At 37.6% G+C, this 25,692-nt stretch overlaps 1 protein-coding gene across 10 annotated transcripts in view; it reads left to right on the top strand.

Moving 5' to 3' along the window:
- NUBPL (nucleotide binding protein-like) overlaps positions 1–25,692 on the top strand; it is a 399,736-nt gene that overhangs the window by 235,750 nt on the left and 138,294 nt on the right. Inside the window, exons 11-13 of one of the 10 annotated variants that reach the window (XM_010846991.1) lie at positions 8,105–8,137; positions 9,088–9,192; positions 21,980–22,016. The exons of 6 other annotated variants lie outside the window; for them this stretch is intronic. In XM_010846991.1, coding sequence (XP_010845293.1) covers positions 8,105–8,137; positions 9,088–9,192; positions 21,980–21,994 — 153 coding nt within the window. In that variant the 3' untranslated portion in view covers positions 21,995–22,016. 3 more of the 10 variants (XM_010846990.1, XM_010846987.1, XM_010846994.1) reach the window with 3 other exon arrangements.

The raw sequence follows: 25,692 nt of genomic DNA, 5'->3' as shown, positions 1-25,692 counted from the left end.
CTCCATTTTTCAAATGAAGAAGTAGAGATTCATTCGCAGTAAGGAATTTGTCCAAGATAGTACCCGAGGCTATTTCCATACTCAGCTCTGAAACTGTAGGCTTGCATCCTCTTCCCAAGGCAGTATCTGCTTCCCTTCTCAATTAATTGCAAGCTTGCTTCAGTGACTGTCTATTGTGTATATTTAGGCTGGCTTTCAGTTCACCTCCTTTTCATATTACAGAGATCTAGATAAGAGGGGTGGTCCCATTGGTGTGCACAGTGGCAGCCATAATACAGAATATCTTAACCTGGGTTTGAGAATTCCCCTGAAGTTGTATCTAGAACGTATGAATGTTCATTTTTCTGGGAAATTGAACAAGAGAGTTACTAGATTCTCAAAAGATCTCTGCATGAAAAGCAAAGCATTAGTCAATATTAGCCTGGTATTTCATTACCAAGAATGCTACTTTCTAAGTGTGACCTTAGATAAGTTCCCTCATGTCTCTGAACCTTTCTCTCTGTCTGTAAATTGATATCATGAGAGGGATTAAATGAGATGATATGTGAAAATATTTTGAAAAATGCCAAGTAGAATACAGCTATGAGCATTTATGTCTTCTGAAATGTCCTGTGAAAGTTGTCATGGTACTAATTGTCTTTCTTCCGCCCTTCATCAAAGGGTTGAGCCCATTTATGCCCTTCCCCTTACATAGCTTCAGGTAAATGTCACTCTTTGGTGACATCTAAAAATCAGCAGAATTTGAATCATAAGATGAGGATAGAGTTCTCAGCCTCAGCATTAAAGATTTTACTAGGACATCAGGAATTCCTAGACATTAGGAAACTGTTGTTGAGTCCTGGATTAGGATCCTTCTGATGACTTTTATGGTGAATCTTACCTTCTAATAATCCCCTTCCCTTTTCCCCTGTGAACTTAAATGGAAATCTGCTCTCAGAAGCTGGTTTCAGCCATCTCAACAGATTCTGCCATATGTATGGAAGCTTAGTGCCCATTCTACCTGAATGTCTTCATTTAAAGAATGAAAGAAGTGTTTACTTGCAAGCGTGATACACTTCTATAAAAATTAATGGGATGGAATATGTCAAATTATTTGTTAATTCTTAGCCCTTTAGACAGAGAAGGCAATGGCACCCCACTCCAGTACTCTTGCCTGGAAAATCCCAGGGATGGGGGAGCCTGGTGGGCTGCCATTGTTAGGCTGCAATCCATGGGGTCGCTAAGAGTCGGACATGACTGAGCGACTTCACTTTCACTTTTCACTTTCATGCACTGGAGAAGGAAATGGCAACCCACTCCAGTATTCTTGCCTGGAGAATCCCAGGGATGGGGGAGCCTGGTGGGCTGCCATCTATGGGGTTGCACAGAGTCGGACACGACTGAAGTGACTTAGCATAGCATAGCCCTTTAGATTGACACTTTTCATTGTTAGCTTTTAGGGGTTTGCTACAGGCAAATTTATTAATAAATAAAAGTTTCATCTTTAGCTTTTTGTCTTCTTACTAATTCCTCCTTCTTTTGTCTATCTTTAATTAATCCCCCCTCTCAGCACCAGGTTCCAGGGCTCTCATTCTCTGTCCATAAAATCTTCTAAAATTAGGCATTAGGAATGTAACTCTTCCAGTAGTATTTAAAAACATAGTGATTAATTGAAAGGTGTGGAATGTGTTGAATTTGAGGCATCATTGGAAAAGTTGGGAGGGGCTAGAGTACCAGTTAAAAAGCTCCAAGTGGCTACTACCTACTCAACCAAAAGTCAAAACCATCTGCATATGTGCACCATGGGCTTCCCTGGCAATGTGGGAGACCCAGGTTCCATCCCTGGGTTGGGAAGATACCCTGGAGAAGTAAATGGCAACCCACTTCAGTACTCTTGCCTGGAAAATCCCATGGACAGAGGAGCCCGATAGGCTATAGTCCATGGGGTCACATGACTGAGCAACTTCACTTTTTCACTATGTGTACAACTGAGGAAATGAGAGTAATTGAAGCTATAAATATAAGTAGTGTAAAATAGCCAGAGAAAGCAATAAAGGAAGGGAGAGAGAGTGGACACTTAGGATTCAGAACTCTTAAGTTCAATAACATTTCCTCTGGTGTGTGTAATTCTAATTGTTCATTCAACTATTTCTACCTTTTGCCTTTGGTTGAGTCCAGGACACAATGATGAACCTATGATAGACAGTTAATCTTGTGGTTTCATTCTGTTTGTCAAGTAAAAGTCTTAATATTGGATGTTAAAAGCTATGCTGTAAGATATACCTGGTAAAGGCCTTAAAAGGTAAGTAGAAGCCTTATTGTCTTATAATTTCTACATTATAATCTCATAATATGCAGATGACACCACCCTTATGGCAGAAAGGAAGAGGAACTAGAAAGCCTCTTGATGAAAGTGAAAGAGGAGAGTGAAAAAGTTGGCTTAAAGCTCAACATTTAGAAAACGAAGATCATGGTATCTGGTCCCATCACTTCATGGGAAATAGATGGGGAAACAGTGGAAACAGTGCAGACTTTATTTCTTTGGGCTCCAAAATCACTGCAGATGGTGACTGCAGCCATGAAATTAAAAGACGCTTACTCCTTGAAAGGAAAGTTATGACCAACCTAGATAGCATATTGAAAAGCAGAGACATTACTTTGCCAACAAAGGTCCGTCTAGTCAAGGCTATGGTTTTTCCAGTGGTCATGTATGGATGTGAGAATTGGACTGTGAAGAAAGCTGAGCACCAAAGAATTGATGCTTTTCAACTGTGGTGTTGGAGAAGAGTCTTGAGAGTCCCTTGGACTGCAAGGAGATCCAACCAGTCCATTCTAAAGGAGATCAGGCCTGGGTGTTCTTTGGAAGGAATGATGCTAAAGCTGAAACTCCAGTACTTTGGCCACCTCATGCGAAGAGTTGACTCACTGGAAAAGACTCTGATGCTGGGAGGGATTAGGGACAGGAGGAGAAAGAGATGACAGAGGATGAGATGGCTGGATGGCATCACCAACTGGATGGACGTGAGTTTGAGTGAACTCTGGGAGTTGGTGATGGACAGGGAGGCCTGGTGTGCTGCGATTCATGGGGTCGCAAAGAGTCGGACATGACTGAGCAACTGAACTGAACTGAACTGAACTGAATCCTAATATGAAATGACTGTGTATGGAAAACTAGAACTTCACATCTTTAAAAACAAAGACAAAGGGGAAAAGCTCACCGTAAAGCTTGTGTACTTTGGTTGTCATACAGTGCCTTTACTTGGTAATGATAGATAAAACAAAAGGAAGGGATTTAATTTACTTAGTCCTCAGGCAGGAAAATTGTCCAAAAGGATATGTTAATATGAACTCTTCAATGGGATTGTAAATTACTTGAAGTCATAATAGTAATAATAGTAGACATTCATTCATTATTTACTTTTTGTATTACAGTATTTCACATACTTTATTCTTACCTAATATGCCCCCAAGCCCTTTGAGGTAGATACTATTATTATAACTGTTTTACAGATAATGGAACCAAGCCTGGAAGGGTTAATTCACTTGCCCAAGGCCAGTGCTAATAAGTAATGGAACTAGGATTTTAAAGCTTACTTGTCTGACCTTAAGGCCCCAATCTTTACCAGAGAGTGCTTCTGCCTCCCTTTTTTTTTATCATTGCATCCCACAGATTTCCCTAAACTATGCCTTGCATTAAGAACCGAGTCAGACACGACTAAGCGACTGAACTGAAGTGAACTGAAGAACCAAAAAGTATTTGTTGAATGAATCTTCATTGGCTGAAAAAATTCGATCTCAACAATTTTGTGGAAATTGAAACTGTTAAACTAAGCACTTTCAGTGATTTCTCAGCAAATGACAATCTAACTGTTACTTTCAGTGTGATATATTGAAAGTTTAAGCTTGGGGATAGTCCATTAAAAAGCAAAGGTTAAATGTAGCAAATTTGATTATTATAGAATCTTTATTTTGTATAGTGAGATAGGTTTATATCTCTAATTTAATGTAAGTAAGAACTAAGAAATTATAGAATGATAGCCTTAGCTTGCTTCAGTGTGCTTTTATTTACACAGTAAAATATTAGACTTAAATACCTAGAAAAGCTACTAGGAGATAAAAGGTGTTAATATTTATAAAAATGCGTGGGTGAAAATAAGCACTTTGGTGGGACTTTCCACACTGTGCAGCATGTGGAAACTTAGTTCCCCAACCAGGGATGGAACCTGTGCTGCCTGCAGTGGAAGCACAGAATCTTAACCATTGGACTTCCAGGAAAGTCCTGAAAAGCACACTTTCATTTTAAAAGAAATATTTCTTTATGAAGTATATGTTATTTCCATTTTAAAGCAAAATCTGTTGTTTCTGGTGACTACAGCAGAGATTGAAACCCTTTTTAGACAGTACATTTTGATTAGGATTACTTGTATTTTGAATTTACTGTTTAATGTGTGATGTGGCTTCCCTGGTGGCTCAGTCAGTAGAGTCTGTCTGCAGTGTGGGAGTCCCGGGTTCAATCCCTGGATTGGGAAGATCCCCCAGAAAAGGAAATGGCAACCCACTCCTGTATTCTTGCCTGGACAATTCCGTGGACAGAGAAGCCCGGTGGGCTACAATCCATGGGGTCGCAAAGAGTGGGACACGACTGAGTGACCATCACTTTCACTTTCTTTGTGATGTGGTGGGTTTTCCAGGTGGCTCAGTGGTAAAGAATCTACCTGCCAATGCAGGAGTTGCAGGTTCAATCCCTGGGTCAGGAAGATCCCCTGGAGGAGGAAATGGCAACCCACTCCAGTATTCTTTCCTGGAGAATTCCTTGGACAGAGGAGCCTGGTGGGAGTCCATGGGATTGCAAAGAGTCAGACACAACTGAGAAACTGAGCACACAGCCTACACGTGATATGCTAGAAGGAGCTGGGCTTTGGAGTCAGGCAGATCCAGTTGTGAATGTTCTTCATCCTGCCAGCTTTGTGACCGAGCAGACAAGCTCAGTTTCTTCATCCATGTTGAGCCAATGGTGTTTATTTTATATCCATGAGATTGTGTGATTACTTATACTAGTACTTCGTACAGTATGTACTCAGTAAAAACATATAAGGTCTTATTCATGCTTTGAGAGCTATTCTTTTATTTAAAAGAAGAATGTAAATGAAATTTTAACACTTTCTTGGTAAAATAAAATATAATTCACCTATTAGGGAACAAACATAGTTTTTTCTTTTTTTTCGGGGGGTCTGACAGTATTCTGCTTATTGACATGGGTGTTGAGTTACAGAGTGTGTTCAGTTTGTACACTTGCATTGCTGTGTGCACTTAGGATCCATGCATGTATTTTTAAAGAAATTTAAATACATATCACCAGTGAAAAAGTAGCGTGTGAAAGTACATTTACTTGTGATCTTCTTACATAGTCAAGGTAGATCTTTAAAGTATTAAATAAAATTACTCTGTAATTCGTTTTTTTTAAATTACACTGTTGTTTCTAGATCAAAAACTGACAAATACTAAGTATATAACTTATAAAGAAAAGGAGTCAAGTATTTATTTTTAAAAGTTAGTAGAAAAGAAGTTAATATAGGTTGAATATGAAATTAAATCTGGTCTTTTGAGGAGACCACAAAAACTTGATAAATACAAACCCAAATATATCAATTATTAATATTAACATAAATAACCAATTACTCCTTTTAAAGTCAAACATTTCTGCTTATAATCATTGGATCTTTTTCAAGAAGTAGAGCCAAAATGTAAGGTGTAAAGTAGTAATGTGAAACGTATATTTTATGTAATCATATATGGTATGTTTCAACAATGAAACAAGTAGCCTGGCAATATATATATAGACAATATACACTTAAATGTGTGTCATTGTTGTAATTAGCATAATTTAAAATTTCCTTAATGAACAGTTTTCCAGCATGTTGATTGAGAGATAACAGACATGACTGACTTTTTTCATTCCCAACTCCCAGGGGGAAATGCAAGTAAATTTTTTATTTTAACATATACACAGACCTATTCTTATTCAAATTCTTTCCCCATTTAGGTTATTACAGAAATTGAGCAGCGTTTCGTGTGCCATGTAGTAGGCCCTTGTTTTTATGTATATGTATATATAATACCTATGTATCCACAGATACATACATGTACACATATACACACACATAAAGGTAGCTATATATGTGTATACATATTCTTCTTCTTTCTGATATAATATGTGACAAATATTAAATTTATGATGTGAGTTACGAATATGGGTTTCTTTTTTGTGGCACAAAATTATAATATATATATATGAGTATATGTATATAATTATATGAAAAAGTGAAAATGTTAGTTACTCAGTCGTATCTAACTCTTTGCAACCTCACAGACTGTAGCCCGCCAGGATCCTTTGTCAATGGAATTCTCCAGACAAGAATACTGGAGTGGGTAGTCTTTCCCTTCTCCAGGGGATCTTCCTGACCCAGGGATCGAACCTGGGTCTCCTGCATTGCAGGCAGATTCTTTACTGTCTGAGCCACCAGGAAAACCCAACATAATTATATATATCAAAATAATTCTTTTCCTTTTCAAAATGCTGATTTCTAATTATGTTGTATCAACTTCATAATGTAAATACACAAGGGTCTATATTAAACTATTTCCCCAAATGGAGAAAATATTTACTTTTGAGTATAGTTTTTTAAAAATAATCAAGATGTATGAAACACGGTTAAACATCAAGTCAGGGTAGTTCAGTTAAGTTCAGTTAGTAGTTCAGTCTCTCAGTTGTGTCCGACTCTTTGTGACCCCATGGACTGCAGCATGCCAGGCTTCTTGTCCATCACCAACTCTCGGAGCTTGCTATCCATTGAGTCGGTGATGCCATCCAACCATCTTATCCTTTGTTGTCCTTTTCTCCTCCTGCCTTCAATCTTTCCCAGCATCAGGGTCTTTTCCAATGAGTCAGTTCTTTGTATCAAGTGGCCAAAGTATTGGAGTTTTAGCTTCAGCATCAGTCCTTCCAATGAATATTCAGAACTGATTTCCTTTAGGATTGATAGTCAGAGTAAAGAAGCCTCAAACAGTTCTTTTACCATCCAGAGTCAAGGAACTGGTCTGCCTGTGTTCAAAGCCCAGCTCATCTCACACTAGCTGTGATGCTGTGGATAATACTCTTCATCTTTCTGAGTCTTGGTTTTCTTGTTTATAGAGTGGGAATAATGACAGAATTTACCCCTTACAATAACTGTGAGGATAAAGTGAAATAGTACTTGACTGTTATTAAGTACTCAAGTAAATTTTAACTATCACCATTACATCAAGTGGTGCTGGTTGTAGGGGTAGTAGAATTAGTATCTACACAACTCTTAAGTATATAAATGTATAAATTAACAGTTTTAGAAAATCTTACTATTGTCTTATAGTTACTCTTTATAGATAAGGTAGAAGAAGTAAGTAGTATTTGCATTTTAATTGTTTAAAACTTTGAAATACAAATGCCATGACCATTGTTCTAACTGGACTGTGCAGGCTTTAGGTCAGTTGTGGCCCACTTGATGCTTGGGAGCTGCTTTTTGTGTTATGTTGTACTGGGGTCGTAGAGATGGACAGTGTGACAACTGATTCTAGGAATTCTTGCATGGTGCTTAAATCTCACTGGATGGAGGAGCCTGTAGGTGCTTGGTGCTGGTATCAGACACCATTCCCAAAGAGAATGATGAAAATGCTTTCTGAAGATCAACCTAGGATGGTATAGATAGTCTTTTCAAAAATGACTAACAACTCTTAGTGCCAAAGAAGTATGGCAGTATCCCACTCAGGATATCAACTTTTCAGAAGAGGAAGGTGTAATTTTTCTGCAGCTGGACTGGGTTGCTAGTTTGCTGAAACAGGAATTAGAGTTTGAAAAACAGTAATTGCTGCTACTAAATATTGATTTTTTTTTTTTCTTCAGAAAGTTACCCTCCAAATAACCTAAAATCCTTTCTCCTCTGCCCTGCCCGCAATGTTCCCAGCGGTATCTTCTCACTATTGAATTTCTTCATCACATTCTGTTCAACTCAGCAGACAGCGACGGCAGTTTGTGAGTCACTTGATGTGTACTGGGGAGAAATATACAGCAAATAAATCTATTCTTTTCCAGGCCAAAGCCTACCTAAGGATTGCTACTGAAGTGGTAAGAAGATTACCACCACCTCCAGAGTCATTCCCCAAGTGTCTTGGAAATTTGCCTGGTCTTTGACAGTTAAGGCCTTTGGAAGTCAGCAGTGTGGTGGTGAAACCTACAGAAACAATAGCAATCATAATTATTTTCTTGTATTTCTAAAGAAATAATGTCCAGTCTTCAGATTTGATTTGCTAAACAATGACTCACAAATAAAAATTTTACATACCAATGCTTAAATTTAAAAAAAGTTTTTTTTAATGCTTAGGAATATTTTTGAAAGCTATTGTGTGCCAGCATCCCAGAACTGCATTTTATTTTATTGAACTATCCCAAGGCAAGGAATCATGAGTTAATATTACAAGCCCAACCTTCAATTCAGGAGAGAACCTTGCTCTTTCTGCAGGACTATAGAGTTAAAGGATTTACTGAGTATGAGTATGGACCTGAGTATGACAACTTTCCATCAGGCAGTGTGGTCTGGGTCTGAATCCTACATCTAGTACTATCTTGGACCCTTTCTTAATACAAATGAACTTCTACTTCTTCATCTAGAATAGACTCTCCCTCTAGACTTTATGAATCTGGGTCTGGGCATGTATATTTTTAACAAAATTATAAATATTTTGATTGTTTTGATTATGATGGCAATAATAATGATAGCTAACATTTATCAAGGGTTTTCTTGTGTCCTTATAGTTAATCTTTCATTGATTTGAGTGGAGTACTGTTGTTATCTCTGCTTTATAGATGGGGAAGTTGAGATGTGGGAAAGTTAAGTGTTGTACTGAGTGTTACTGTTCTAGCAAGTAGAGGTTTGAACTTGGGCAGTTGGATACTGGATCCTTCCTTTTGTACACCAAAGGGCATTTGTTTATTTCAAAAGAGGAATGTGAATATAGTGTTCAAAATTTCTTCAACTTATTTGACCATTAACTTTCCCACCTCCCCTTCCCCTTTAGGAGCATTTCATGAAGTTCATATTTCAAAGAACACACCTTGAAAAACATCTTGTCTGGTTGAGGCTCAGAGAGAGAGAGTCAAGGGCTTCCCAAGGTTATAAAGCTGTAAGTACTGATAAGAGTTTAGTAGTTAATCCTCACTTTAAGGAGATGGTCTGTGACCTTTGGCAGATGCGTGAGTTTCTTTGCTCTGTCGTTAAGCAGCCAGAAAATTAGGTAAAGAGTTATATCTCATTATAAACATGTTTTTGCACACTTATGTTCACATAAAAAAAAAACTATGCATAAATGTTTTTGCATAGTTTAGCAGCTTTATTTGTAATAGCCAAAACAACCCAAAGTTTTTCACTGGGTAAATGGTTCGACAACCAGTAGTATATCCATACTATGGAATACTACTCATTGATGAAAAAGAACAAAGTATGGATACATGCAATGACCTGGATAAACTCCAGATAATTATGCTGAATGAAAAAGTAATCCCAAAAAGTTGTGTACCATATGATTCAACTTAACATTTCTTGAAATGACAGAATTATAGAAATGGAGAACAGATGAGTGGTTTCCAGGGGTTAAGGAGGAGATTGGTGATGGGGGAGGGAATTGTGTTTGTGGTTGTACAAGGGCAATATGAGAGATCCTTTGGAGGATGTAAGTGTTCTGTATCATGACTATATCAATGTCAGTATCTTGGTTGTGAAATTGTGCAATAGCTTTGCAAGATGTTAACACTGGAGGAAACTGGTAAAGGGCACAATGAAATTTCTCTGTATTATTCCTTATAAGCTGCATGTGGATCTACAAATACCTCAAAATAAAAATAAAAGTATAATTAAAAAAAACAAACTTGTGCTGCTATATCTGAACTGAAGTCTTCTGGACCAAATTATCCATGCTAATTAAAATCATGAATAAAAGTATTTGTGGACACACAGTAATCATCATTCATCACTCTGAAAAAGAAGAAATGACTTTAGGTGGTAGATATGTAATTGTATTTTATTCTCTTTTTGGAAGAAGGCTGATGTGGATAATCATTGAGTACTTCAAAATACCAAAAAAGCAAGTAGTTGAACCAAGCTTAACCCTTCCTGGAAAAGGAATAATTTAAATAAGCTTCCAGAAGTGCCTAAAGTTGTGTACCAGAATTTAATACATCTGATGGAAAAATGAGAAAGAGTTTACTCATAAATATGTGACTTAGAGAAGATTCACATATGTAATAATGTGCTCCCTTCTCCCTCACCTATAAGTCTCTGCACATGCTTCCAGGTAAGTCACTGAAAAATAACTGTGGTTGGAGTTTATACCCAGGTTCAGAAATGAAGGAAGGGAAAGTAGCTCTGGGAGCAATAATGAAGCTTATTCCAGAATTTTGCCCCTGGTAGCCTTTGCTAAGCTTCAGGGAGCTGACTTCAAACAGACTATCAAGCACAGCTAGTCTGCCTCTTGCTAGAAGTAATAGTTATTTCTCATCCTTCACATTTCCATAGAATGTAGAAAATTTCCATTCACCAGTCCAGGAGGGAAAGACAAACTCTTGATAGCTTACAGTGAGCTATGTCAGATTCCTGATCTCCGAAGAAGATTTATCTTCAGGACCAGGAACCAGGCTTGATCACTCCAGAGCTTTTGTGTAGCAGAGTTTTATTAAAGTGAAAGAGGACAGAGAAAGTTTCTGATATAGACATCAGAAGGGGGACAGAGAGCGCCCTCACTCACTAGTCTTATCAAGGCCTTTAATACTTTTACCAGACCCACTCTGACAGCATACATCTTAAATTAACAAGATTAGAACTCTCAGGCCAGTGTATGCTCCTCGGTTCTGTCTCGTCACAACAAAGATTTGGAATGACGGACATTAAAGCCCTCAGCGCATCACAGCTCTCGGGTCTTGGACAAACTGTGTTATAGCTCTTAGATAAATCAGTGTTACACCTCTATTTTATTTAGAAGATAGCAGGAGAATCCATCCTTAAAGCATGAGGGCATGCCAACCCGAAGACGGGAAGAGGAGAGTGGAGGAGCGCGCCAGCACACAGGAGAGAGAGAGAGCCCTTTGGCTCCTCTTTTTATATGTTTTTCCCTCCCCCTGGGCCTGCCCTATGCAAATTGGGCTAGCCAGGAGTGCCGTTTGTTCTACCTGATGTCCTCACTCTGGTCCTCGGACCTTCCTTTGACCTTCCTTTGTTCTGTTTTCATGGGCTTTTCCCTTCCTTGTCTTTTAGCCACTGCCATTTTGGACTCTGCTTCCTATTCTACCTACCTAACAGAACTGACAATAGAAAGGTCTCATCAGACCCACTCCCACATTTTATGTCTTAAGATAACAGGATTAGTCAGAAGGTTCTTGTTAAGGAGAAACATGTCCTCCAGCAAGATACATTGTTATATAGACTAAGCCAAAGCAATGTAGAAATAACGTTTATCCTTTTCTCCTCCTTGAGAGCCTAGACCCCTTTCTCCTCAGGGACCCCGGACTTCTTATCAACCTGCCTCTACCTAGGAATTGACTCTCTCACTCCCCCAGTTGCTCCATCCCAGGGAAAGAGGAGTGACTCACGGGCAGATTGCTTCCTATCTCTGTCTCTGATTTCAGCCAAATCCTGAGCTTTCCAAGGTAGGCTACTGGGAAGCCCAAAGCTGTCCACCTCTACCTTGGACATGGGTGAGCAAGTCCATCTAATTTAGGGGTAGGGTATTTGGTAACCCATTGTGGTCACATGTACTTTAATCCAGCTACTGGTTTTTTGGGTTGTTTTAAAACTTTTATCTGAATTCTGGTTCTCTGCGTTCCAAACAGGGGAAGAATCCCCCTAAACAGACTCCTTGGAAACACTGAATACCTTTTTAGAATCCTATAAAGTTAAAACTGAAGAATATATGGAGATATATATCAAATAAGTCCACCACTGTATTTGAAGCACCTCTTGGTAAAAATTAAGTTCATTAACAGCCGGAAGTATTTTTTAAGGGGAGAAGGGGAGTAGAGTTTTCAGAAATAGACATATATAGATATGATATCTTGATTTTCAACAAAAGTACGAAGGTGATTCAATGAGGAATAGATCATCTTTTCAGCAGTTGTACTCAGTCGAGCATCTTTTTGCCAAGAAATGAACCTTGGCTTATACATTATGCATTTACAAAAATTAAGTCAAAATGGATCATATACCTAAATTCAAAACCCAAAACTATGAATCTTCTAAAAGGAAAAGATGTGAGAAAAATCTTCATCATCTTGAGTTAAACTTGTTTAAATATGGCACAGAAAATTGCTATAAAACTGTAAAAGAAAAAGTCAAAAATTGTACTTCATAAAAATTAAAACAGCTATTTGAAATTAAAACAGTAGTTAAGGAAATTAAAAGGAAATTTACAGATTGGGAGAAAATATTTATACAAAATATCTGACAAAGAATTTGTATCTAAACTATATAAAGAACTCTTATAACCTGATAATAAGAAGACAGAAAACCCAGTTTTAATACACAATGGAGTATTACTCAGCCATTAAAAAGAATACATTTGAATCAGTTCTAATGAGGTGGATGGAACTGGAGCCTATTATACAGAGTGAAGTAAGCCAGAAAGAAAAACACCAATACAGTATACTAACGCATATATATGGAATTTAGAAAGATGGTAACAATAACCCTGTATGTGAGACAGCAAAAGAGACACAGATGTATAGAACAGTCTTTTGGACTCTGTGGGAGAGGGAGAGGGTGGGATGGTTTGGGAGAATGGCACTGAAACGTGTAATATCATATAAGAAACAAATCACCAGTCCAGGTTCGATAACAGGATGCAAGACGCTTGGGGCTGGTGCACTGGGATGACCCAGAGGGATGGTACAGGGAGGGAGGTGGGCGGGGGGTCCAGGATGGGGAACACATGTACACCTGTGGTGGATTCATGTTGATGTATGGCAAAACCAATACAATATTGTAAAGTAATTAGCCTCCAATTAAAATAAATAAATTTATATTAAAAAATAAAAATAATTTCCTTTAAAATGAGTAAATAATGGGACTAGAGACTTCACCAAAAGAGATACCATTGGAAAGTAGTGTGAAAAATACACAACACCTTTTGTCATCAGGGAAATGCAAACAAAGCAAAACAAAAAACTCAAAATGAGAGGTTACTCTACAGCTATGAAAATGGATACAATGAAAAAGACTGACCACATCAAGTGTTGATGTGATACTCTGTGGATCCTCTGGAACTTTCATACCCTGTTGTGGGGAACATAAAATAGTACATTTACATTTGGAAGACAGTCTGGCACATTTTTAAAAAGTGAAAGATGCACTTACTGAACAATCTAACTATTCTGCTCCTAGTTATTTACCAAGAGAAGCAAGTATATATTCATATGAAGATTTATACACAAACATTCCTAGCAAATGTGGTCCACTGGAGAGGGGAATGGCAAACCAGTCTTCTTGCCTTGAGAACCCCATGAACAGTTCGAAAAGGCAAAGATAGGACACTGAAAGATGAACTCCCCAGGTCGGTAGGTGCCCAAAATGCAACTGGAGATCAGTGGAGAAATAACGAAGAGACGGAGCCAAAGCAAAAACAACACCCAGCTGTGGATGTGACTGGTGACGGAAGCAAGGTCCAAAGCTATAAAGAGCAATATTTCATAGGAACCTGGAATGTTAGGTCCATGAACCAAAGCAAATTGGAAGTGGTCGAATAGGAGATGGCAAGAGTGAATGTCAACATTTTAGGAATCAGCGAATTAAAATGGGCTGGAATGGGTGAATTTAACTCCGATGACCATTATATCCACTACTGTGGGCAGGAATCCCTTAGAAGAAATGGAGTAGCCATCATAGTCAACAAGAGTCCAAAATGCAGTACTTGGATGCAGTCTTAAAAACGACAGAATGATCTCTTTTCATTTCCAAGGCAAGCCATTCAATACACAGTAAAGCAAGTCTATGCCCCAATCAGTAATGCTGAAGAAGCTGAAGTGGTTCTTTGAAACCTACAAGACCTTCTAGAACTAACACCCAAAAAAGATGTTCTTTTCATTATAGGGGACTGGAATGCAGAAGTAGGAGGTCAACAAACACCTGGAGTAACAGGCAAATTTGGCCTTGGAATACAGAATAAAGCAGGGCAAAGGCTAATAGAGTTTTGCCAAGAAAATGCACTGGTCATAACAAACACCCTCTTCCAACAACACAAGAGAAGACTCTATACATGGACATCACCAAATGGTCAACACTGAAATCAGATTGATTATATTCTTTGCTGCCAAAGATGGAGAAGCTCTATACAGTCAGCAAACACAAAACCAGGAGCTGACTGTGGCTCAGACCATAAACTCCTTATTGCCAAATTCAGACATAAACTGAAGAAAGTAGGAAAAACCACTAGACCATTCAGGTATGACCTAAATCAGATCCCTAACGATTATACAGTGGAAGTGAGAAATAGATTTAAGGACTCTGATAGAGTGCCTTCTGAACTATGGACGGAGGTTCGTGACATTGTACAGGAGACAGGGAGCTAGACCATCCCCAAGAAAAAGAAATGCAAAAAAGCAAAATGGCTGTCTGAGAAGGCCTTACAAATAGCTGTGAAAAGAAGAGAAGCCAAAAGCAAAAGAGAAAAGGAAAGATATACACATCTGAATGCAGAGTTCCAAAGAATAGCAAGGAGAGATAAGAAAGCCTTCCTCAGTGATCAATGCAAAGAAATAGAGGAAAACAATAGAAAGGGAAAGACTAGCGATCTCTTCAAGAAAATTAGAGATACCAAGGGAACATTTCATGCAAAGATGGGCTCGATAAAGGACAGAAATGGTATGGACTTAATAGAAGCAGAAGATATTAAGAAGAGGTGGCAAGAATACACAGAAGAACTGTACAAAAAAGATCTTCATGACCCAGATAATCATCATAGTGTGATCACTGACCTAGAGCCAGACATCCTGGAATATGAAGTCAAGTGGGACTTAGGAAGCATCACTACGAACAAAGCTAGTGGAGGTGATGGAATTCCAGTTGAGCTTTTTCAAATCCTAAAAGATGATGCTGTGAAAGTGCTGCACTCAATATGCCAGCAAATTTGGAAAACTCAGCAGTGGCCACAGGACTGGAAAAGGGCAGTTTTCATTCCAATCCCAAAGAAAGGCAATGCCAAAGAATGCTCAAACTATTGAAGAGTTGCACTCATCTCACATGCTAGCAAAGTAATACTTAAAATTCTCCAAGCCAGGCTTCAACAGTAAGTGAACTGTGAACCTCCACTTGTTCAAGCTGGATTTAGAAAAGGCAGAGGAACTAGAGATCAAATTGCCAATATCTGCTGGATCATCAAAAAAGCAAGAGAGTTCCCGAAAATCATCTATTTCTGCTTTATTGACTATGCTAAAGCCTTTGATTGGGTGGATCACAATAAACTGGGAAATTCTGAAAGAGACTAAAATACCAGACCACCTGACCTACTTCCTGAGACATCTGTATGAAGGTCAAGAAGCAACAGTTAGAACTGAACAGGGAACCACAGACTGGTTCCAAATAGGAAACGGAGTACGTCAAGGCTGTATATTGTCACCCTGCTTATTTAACTTCTATGCAGAGTACATCATGAGAAACGCTGGACTGGAAGAAGCACAAGCTGGAATCAAGATTACCGGGAGAAATATCAATAACCTCAGATATGCAGATGACACCACCCTTATGGCAGAAAGGAAGAGGAACTAAAAAGCCTCTTGATGAAAGTGAAAGAGGAGAGTGAAAAAGTTGGCTTAAAGCTCAACATTCAGAGAATAAAGATCATGGCATCAGGTCCCATCACTTCATGGCAAATAGATGGGGAAACAGTGGAAACGGTGTCAGACTTTATTTTGGGGGCTCCAAAATCACTGCAGATGGTGATTGCAGCCATGAAATTAAAAGACACTTACTTCTTGGAAGAAAAGTTATGACTAACCTAGACAGCATATTAAAAAACAGATACATTACTTTGCCAACAAAGGTCTGTCTAGTCAAAGCTATGATTTTTCCAGTAGTCATGTATGGATGTGAGAGTTGGATTATAAAGAAAGCTGAGCACCGAAGAATTGATGCTTTTGAACTATGTTGTTGGAGAACACTCTTGAGAGTCCCTTGGGCTTCGAGGAGATCAAACTAGTCTATCCTAAAGAAAATCAGTCCTGAATATTCATTGGAAGGACTGATGTTGAAGCGGAAACTCCAGTCCTTTGGCCACCTGATGTGAAGAGCTGACACATTTGAAAAGACCCTGATGCTGGGAAAGATTGAAGATGGGAGGAGAAGGGGACGACAGAGGATGAGATGGTTGGATGGTGTCACTGACTCAATGGATGTGAGTTTGAGTAAACTCCAGAGTTGGTAATGGACAGTGAGGCCTGGCGTACTGCAGGTCCATGGGGTCGCAAGGAGTCAGACACAACTGAATGACTGAACTGAACTGATTCCTAGCATCTTTATTTATAATATCCAAATGCTGAACAGAACTCAGATTTCCACCAAAAGGTGAATGGATAAACCAGATTGACTGTGACTTGAACAGAGGATTCTGGTTGGCTGTAGTCCATGGGGTCACAAAGAGTCAGATGTGATTTACTGCTAAACCACCAACCACCACTCTGTAATAGAATACTTATTAGCAATAAAGTGGAATGAATTATTAAATCTTGAATTATTAAAATGAATTCTTAAATTATTAAATCTTAAAATAATGGTGCTAAATGAAAGAGTCAGGGAAAAAAAAGGCTACAACCTGTGTAATTTTATGTACATACCATTCTAGGAAATGCATACCGACTAGACATGGTAGATCAGTGATTGCCTGAGATGGGCCCTGGGAGAGAACGGGTATGGAGAGAGGAATAGATATAAAAGTAAATGAAGAAGCTTTGGAAAGTGATGGAATGTTCATTAAGTTGATTGTGGTGTATACCTAGGTCAAAACTCATCAAGTTGTACACTTTAAATATGTTCAGTTTATTATGCATCAGTTACACTTCAAGAAGGTTATTAAGAAAAATGATGCATTCATGAGTTGCTTTCTGCTACTGGATTATACTTTCTAGAATAGTGTTTTTATAAGAAAATAACCCTTTTAAATGACTGAAATGTCACAGTTTCCATGCATAGTTATTTTCAAATCCCTTTTTCAAAGTCTCTCTTTTTTTTTTTTTTTAACTAAAGAGACCTTATTGAACAACTGCATGAGCATTCTCTCTTCTTGTGCTAGTCTGAGTGACTGCTGATGTTTGGAGTTCAGATTGAAACTTGTAGGGTAATCAATTCAATTATTTGCTTTCTTTTCTTACTTCTGCCATTTCTGCTTGTGTTACCTGAAGCAGCAAATTGTTTTCACATTTAAAACTATTTACTTTGATTTAAACTCTACATAGAGTATAGTATAGAACTTGGTTACAGACCACTTTTCTAATAAACTATAATTTAAGTAACATTTACACCTTCAGTTTAAAATGTAACAATGCTTTGGAAACCTTGTTAAACTCTAAAACTGGATGACCTGTATAAATATTGATGTGCCATATTTTCAACTTACTGGAAAAGTAGCTGACTTTTACTCCTGGGAATGTCAGGTTTATAACAACAGATAACTCGATTACTACATAAAGGATGTTTAGTACAAAAACTATCGTTTAATTTAAAAAGACAAAAAATGGTTATGTTTTTGAAGGTTTTTTCAAATTACTTTCCTACTCTTTATTATTTTTAATCTTTTGTAGGTATTTTCAAGTATGACAGTTGTGAGTTCTTGTTTATCTCATCTATACCCTGTGCCTTTGGTAATTTTAATACTGTAAGTTAGTTTGGACCTTTACAGTAACATCAGTTATCTTTTACAAATTGAATGTATCAAGCAATAATGATTTTTTTTACTATTTAAATTGAAAAGTAAAATAGGAACAATAAATTATCTTCAACTGTATCTGTTTCAAGCATTTAAAAAGACATTGTAGAATATGGGTGTTGCAGCTGTTGAACTGTTGTTTAAACATTATTTCTCACACTGTGCCTAATGGATTTAATTATGGTTCACACACTTGTTCCTTTATCATCTCTTCAGATGGAGAACTATACAGATAATTGAAAACCACTATGAGAATGTGTTATTAGGCTGTCTTGGCTGATGAGGGTATTTTCTAATTATGTCGTAAAGGTTCCTGGCAAATAAATTCTATTAAATACTGGCTTTCTCTTATAGTTCACTAATCTAGTTACTCACCTAGATCAAGTACAAAAGAAAGCCAACATATTGAAACTAAAGGGCCTTGTTGTTACTGGAAGCAAACATAAACAATAGTGTTTAGTCTAAAATCCATTTAACATTGAGAAGAACTGATCAAAAATATTTCTTCAACTCTTTTCCAGCCCATACTTGATCACAAGGAGCTTCTACTTTACTTGAGGACACTAAACTATGACAAAGTATATGTTTAAATGAATAAGAGCAAAACTCCCAAGTATATTAACAGTTTGAGGGAAATGGCCTGGAGAAAGAAGATCTGAAATCAGGTTTGTCGAGTAACAAGATGCAGAACGTGAGAGTCACGAGTTAGGTTTTATTGGGGCAAAGTGAAGACTGCAGCCCTGGAGACAGCACCTCAGATAGCTCTGAGAGACTGCTCCAAGGAGGTAGTGGGGGAAGGTCAATATGTACGATTTTGGTGAAGGGGGAGTTCAGTGCAAATCAGGCGCTTACTTTACAAAGGGTTTTCTGCTAGTCACTATGAGCTGGTGCCCCCATGAAGAGATTTAGCGCTCTTCTGCACATGAAGAGATGCAAGGATTGGGATCATGAAATCAGTTTCTGAAAAAGATTCTAACTAAAGACCTGTTCCACAGTTGCCCTGAAGTACAAAGTGCCTTACTTTCCACCCTGAATTCCTCTCACGGGATTTGAAGGTTGGCAGCTGCAACAACACAGGGTTCAATCTCTGCAGAGGCAGGTGGCAAATGCTCTTGGCAAGTGCCAATTTGTAGGCACTTGACAGGTTTGAAGATTAGAGGGTTAAATAGGAGGAAATAATATGAGTAAAGAAATGGGTGTCAGTGGGTGGAAGGAATATGGTGTATATTGGCAATCTGTAGGAAAACTAACCCACTTGGAAATATAGTTTCATATTTGGATGTAATGGGAAATAGGATAATAGGATGGAAAAAACTGATCCTATTACAGAGGGCCTTGAGTGACATGAAGTGCAGTGTGACCTTGATACAACAAGTAGTCATAAGACTTAAAAAAAATTTTTTTTTATCTATAATGCATGCTTTCCAGAAAAATTTAAAAGGTACAAAAAAGCATTCCATGAAAAATAATTCCCCCTTTTCATAGAGCCTAACAAACTGATTTCAAAATTTATGTGAAGAGAAAGATCAAAGAATAGCAAAGAAACTCCTGGAGTAGAAAAATCAGCAGGAGGAGGAGGAGGGCAACTTGCCTTACCAGATATCGAAACTCACTATAAATTTATAGTAATTAAGACAGTTTGGAGTTAACATAGGGATAGAAAAATTGACAGCCTAGAAACAGTTTATGCATATTTAAATATTTGATTTATGACAAAATGAGTATTGCAGATCACTGGAGAAATATTGCTGAGACAGAAAAATAATTGGATCCCTACCTCATGCCATATAAAAATCAATTTTAAAAGTAAAACTTATAAAATTTTGAAGAAAATACATGACTGTGATCCTAGGAGTGAAGAATCTCTTAAACAATAACCTTTCATTCAAAAGGTATTCATTATAAAATAAAAGATTGATAAATTTGGCATTACGTTAAAATTTAAAATGTCTGTTGGGTAAAGGACATCATGTAGAAATTGAGATAAATCGTCAGCTGAGAACATATTGCAGAACCTATAATTAGTTATTCATAAGAATTCAAGAACTACAGATCAGTAAGAAAATAAAAAAGAAAGAATAGCTTAATTGAAAACTCGGCAATAGAAATAAAACAGGCATTTCACAGAAGAGAAAACATGAATGGCCCATTTGTAAAGTTTAAAAATAAAATAAAATTTTAAAAAAAATCATAGAGCACAATATCAACACAGCTTAAAGCTAGGGAATTAGGTTGAATTGTTGTATTTAATTTACATTAATAAATATCTTAAAAGAAGCAAAAAGCAAAAAAAAAAAAAACATGAGACACAACTCAGTCCCAGTAGTAATCAGAAAAATGCAAATCAAAATCAATGAGAGGTCATTTATACTTACCGGATTGTAAAAAGTAGTTAAGTCTTATAGACCAAGTGTCAGAAGGGACGTATCTTAGACCCTAGTGGTAAAATGGTAAGCAGCCATTTGCAGAACACTTTGTTGTGATACTGCAGTCACATAAGCTACGACTCTGTTCTTGGTATTTCTGTGAGGTTTCTTACACACGTGCACCAAAAGACATACAAGAATGTTCATAGCAGCACTGCTCAGGGTAGCAAAAATCTGCAAATAACCCAAATGTCTGGCAGCAGAAGAGTGGATAAATTCATTGCAGTATGGTCACACAGTAGACTATCCTGCAGCAGTGATAATGAATGAACTGCAGCTCCTTTTTAAAAATGGATGAATCTTAGAAATGTAATGTGCAAAGGGGGCAAGTTACAAAGACTGTTTACAATATGGAGATCCTATTTCAGCAATGTCTTTGCAAAGACTGTTTATAGCAATGCTATCTTACAGAGCTCAAAAATAAGCAAAACCAACTAATTTATGATTTAGCCATATAAACAAATATGATAAAATTTTCTTTAAAACCTATAGGAGTCATAAACATTAAAATCAGGTAAAACGTACTTCTAGGGTGAGAGATGAACACAAAAGTAAATACATTGTTGGTAAACTTTTTTTTTTTTTAGTTTGGGAGGATGGTCATGGATATTGTCTTGTTACTTAACTCACTTGTGTGTATTCTTTTGTGTGTATGAAATGTGACCTTAAAAATATCATTTGGAGAAAAAATACATTTCCTCCTACTCAGTCAACCACCCATTTCCCTTCCACAGAGACTCGTTAAATAAGTTGTGGAACATCCATATAGTGGAGTATAATGCAGCCATTGAAAGAGAATAAAGCACCTCCATATGTTCTGAAATGCAGTGATCCCCAGGTTTGGGGTCTTAAAGAAAAAAGTGTACGTGGAGCTACACTCTGCATTAAAACATACACACGTACATATGTATATGCCAGTTATCTCAGTAAGATTACTAAGAAACTGGCTCTCATAAGTTCCTGACTCTTGAACTAACTTAAATGGAAGCCATATTTTTTAAAAGTTGATTCAGCCATATGTCGGAAATGAGGCGATTGTGGAAAAATAGGGAGACCAGCTGGAAAACCATCACAGTAGTACCACCCTGAGGGAACCAAGGCTGCAAAAGGATGATGGAAGAGCATGGGGAAGTGAAACGTGTATCTTGGTGCTGTGGATGATTTAGCATGGCATCCTGCCAAGTTGCTGTTGCCAAAACCCAGCAGTCTAAAAAGTTACGTGAAACTACATTTTTAATCTGTTGAATTCAATTTGTTTTATTATCCTGTTTATGACCTGTTGAATCCAAGATGTGGTCGTGGAATGCCACAGCCCAAATAGATGGTCTTCAGGTTTTGTGGAATCTCCTTTTTGCATTAAAGCCACAAAGGAAGAAATCGCTACAGAATATGAAATTCTTCCTGATTTACTGTAAATAAAACATTTTGATCTCTCATCCTGAGAAGGACTTAATTGACAAGTCTATGGTGAGATTATACAAATGTGTGCTTACTAATGTGCCCTATATAGCAATGGCAAAAATACCCTCCTAACTGGATATACTTCCCTGGTGGCTCAGAGCGTTAAGCGTCTGCTTGCATTGCAGGAGACCTGGGTTTGATCCCTGGGTGGGGAAGATCCCCTGGAGAAGGAAATGGAAACCCACTCCAGTATTCTTGCCTGGAAAATCCCATGGACGGAGAAGCCTGGTAGGCTACAGTCCATGGAGTCGCAAAGAGTCGGACACGACTGAGGAACTTCACTTCACTTCACTTCAACTGGATATTCTAAGAAGTACTTTGAAGGCAGAATGTACTCTTAATACTTATAGTTAAATTCAATGAAAGTATTATAAATATTTCAACTGGTTTTCTTCTACCCAGCTGCATTATGATATGAATTTCTTCATATGTATCCACAGTTATGAATTGTTGATTTTACTTAAATGTCTCATCAATCATTGGCATGCCCGTATTTTTACTCATTCCCAGGGGAATCTGCTGGCAAGCTAAAATAAAATAGTCCTATACACTTTTTCTCCATTTCTTCTCATGCTGCTTTTCTTCTGCTCTTACCATCATCACTCTTCCCACGGTTGCTCTTTTAGTCAAAATGAAGCTGGGAGTTTGTTGTGTGCAGGCATACTGATGGCAGTGTTGTGTGTGTGACTCTCTGCTCTCCCGTGTTTCCTGAACCTCAGATGGAGTCATCACTTTCAGCAGTACAAATCAGTTACTACTTGTTGAAGTACCTGAGTCTTTGAACATCTGTTGTCCTTTACATCATCAATGGGACTCAAAAGACATTCACTTGAAGGTTTTTCTCTCATACCACAGGGATTTTCTAAAACTCCTGTTATTTCCTGTGGCCCAGAGATTGTTTCATTTTCCTGCAAGAGGAGGAAAAAAGGGATCTAAGTGCTTCCTGTGATTGCATAAAGTTTATTTTCGGAGCAAAATTCTGTGTTTGTTTTTTTTTAATTACATCCAGTTTTCCTTGCTGGAGAATTTATAGGGAACGTTGGGTGATGTTTGCTCCTTTTTTTGCACCAAGGAAGTGTTTCTTTTTACTGATTAGAAAGTTTTAAAATAAATATCCTGTGACTCTCTAGCTCAAATGTTTTGTGGTAGGAAAAAACATTGCCCTGAAAAAAACATCTATCTCCTTATTCTTTGGTTAGTGTTCAGACTATTGCTTGAAACAGTCAACATTATTTAGTCTCCCTCTGCACTAACCAATTTTTATAAATAGTATACATAAAATCACTAATAAACAAAAATGTCAAAACCTTTTATTAGTTTACATCTTTTTATGGTGAGGGGAGAATTTTTACTGTTTTGAATTAGCAAGTAATTGTTTTCTGTAGAATCAGGGAGATTTCTTATCCTTTCTAGAGAGGAATTTTCATATAAACAAGTTTTTTATATTTATATAAAACTTCCAATTAATTACATTTTACAGTAAATATTAAAAAAATGAAGATTCATAATAATCACTTCCTATTAGTAAAGAATCAGTTACTACTTGTTGTAACAGGAGCTATTTAGTCAAGTTGCTTTTTTATAAATGAGACATTGAAAAGAGTAGGAAAATATGCCATCTAAGTGTTTAGGCTGGAACCTGTATAACCCACTTTCATTTCTGAATGATGGTTTTATTGCCATGCTTTTTAGAACACCACTTTAGTGTTCTGATTTTTTAGAAACAAGTGTGTATGTGACTTGCTTGCACATTTTCTGAGACCATATTTTCCAAATGCACAATAGGTACTACCACCTCTGTTTTGGTTTCACTTCACAACCCTGTTAATAAAAATCCTTGTTACAAGCTAATTTCCCTTGACAATTCCAAGCAGCCCTAGCATGTTACGAATGACAGTGATATCAGTTCCCATGTAAATAAGAACATTAGTCACCATCTCCAAAACTGGTTTGAGGAAGAGGGAGAAGGTAGATTTCCTAATGAAATGAGAGACAAAATTGTCAGTTTATCCGTATGGGAAAGTACCTTACAAATATGAATTTCTTTCCCTCTATTTTTCCGTATATTTAGTAAGCCTGTAAGGTACCCATTTTCTTGGGTAGAAGAAATAGGTTTGGAAAGTTCAGTGAATTTGTCTAGGTAAGACTGTTAGAGAAAAATATACCCAAAGAATCTCAGGAATCGTGATAGGCATTTATTAGCTGGAACAGTCCATGATATTAAGTGGATATCAACTGATGGGGATAAGATTCTACTCACATTACCTTATATTAGAATTTCTTTGCTTTAGTCTCCGGAGTACTGGATGTGAACTTGAAGGGAAATTGTAATTCAAACAGCTGTACCAGATAGAATAACCATAAGTGGCGTTCTTGTTGAATGAAATATTAATCAAGAATGTAATTTTGATTCATTTCTTTTATTCATTTACTATTTGACTCGTATGAAAGAGTTTTATAGCTTTAAAGAAATATTTGCTTTCTTCCAACTCCATTGCTCTGTTGTTGTTGTTGTTTTTAAATAAATACTGGGAGAAGCCTTCAAGAGAGGCTGGCATCTGGGAGAAATAAGGAGTTTGCTTCTTGATTTGCCCACTGTGGAGGGTAGTGGGAGGAGGTGTGGAGTGCCTCAAGTGTTTTAGTTTGCTAGGCCATCTGGTCATCAGGAAAATGCTGTGTTTTCAATTTCACAGTGAATGAGGAGTTTATTAAAGAGGAGAGCTTTTAGTTAAAGTAAGGAATCATATTTTGTGTCTGCCACTAAGAGCTTCAGCTTGCTTAATTGTGAAAAGAAGGGTCACATGTGGACAATTCTGCCCATCAATATGACTCTGTAATGATACTTTTGTTTCTGTTACTGGTGAGAACTTGAAGACAGTGGTTTGGAAAGATGAGCAAATGTGCAAGGGTTTAGAGTTATTATAACCTGGAATAGAGTTATTCCAGTCCCATAAGGTCTCTCCCCACCTCCATACACTCTTTATGAAGAGAAGAAAATCAGCCAAAGGGATGAGTTTTTCTTAGGCCAAAGAAAGAAATCAGAGCTTAAAGTTTACTGCCAAAGTGTCTGATCTAGGTATCAGTTGGAAAGCTATGAATCAAGTTTAATTGATCAACATCCATCCACTCTTCTACTTATTGAACTACTTTATGCTTTAAAAGTTAAAACCAGGCTCATGTTTTATTTACCACTTTTTAAATAAAGCATTAAGTTCAAGAGAGGCTGTAGGGGGAAAATCAAGTATAGGAAAAGAAATCGATGCAGAAAGCATGTCTTTGCACTAAACATTGAGATTGAAAATCTGGCAATGGGCAGTGGCCCACAGAAAATGAAGAGCCTTGGAGGTGAGTCCACCTGTTGCCACCTGTTGTCATCTTTACAAGTAATTAATACAATTCTCTGAAGCTACCTGAATTAAACCTTGAAAGCTCAAATCCCGGAATGCTATTTAGACTGAGCAGCCTTAAAGTTTTTAAAGGATTTGTAGAACCTGCAGTCCCAGAGGAAAGTGCAGTTTGTTTCATTCAAGGTACAGCTAATCACTGTGAATAGGAAGAAATTTTCCTGACCTTTGAAAGAGACTATTGCCCGGAGGGTCTTTGGTTTATTAGGAGTGTCTGTCGAGATGAGAATTCTTTCTGGCTTCATTTGAAGGTGCCAGTATGGAAAGAAGATGAGGAAAGTAAGGAATGGATTGCCCTTCCAAGAAGGGCAAGAAGAATGAAATGTGCAAAGGTTTGAAGGTTGAGAATTTAGTCGGGATCCACATTACAGATTAGAAGGTCAATGTGGCTGAGGCTGGGCTGGGCTGGGGCTGAGCATTGGTGAGCTAGGAAG

Source organism: Bison bison, unplaced genomic scaffold (genome assembly GCF_000754665.1).
Source record: "Bison bison bison isolate TAMUID 2011002044 unplaced genomic scaffold, Bison_UMD1.0 scf7180017864242, whole genome shotgun sequence".
Taxonomy (NCBI): Eukaryota; Metazoa; Chordata; class Mammalia; order Artiodactyla; family Bovidae; genus Bison; species Bison bison.
Note: the sequence above shows the minus strand (reverse complement) of the source record. Positions and strands in the feature narration are given on the sequence as shown.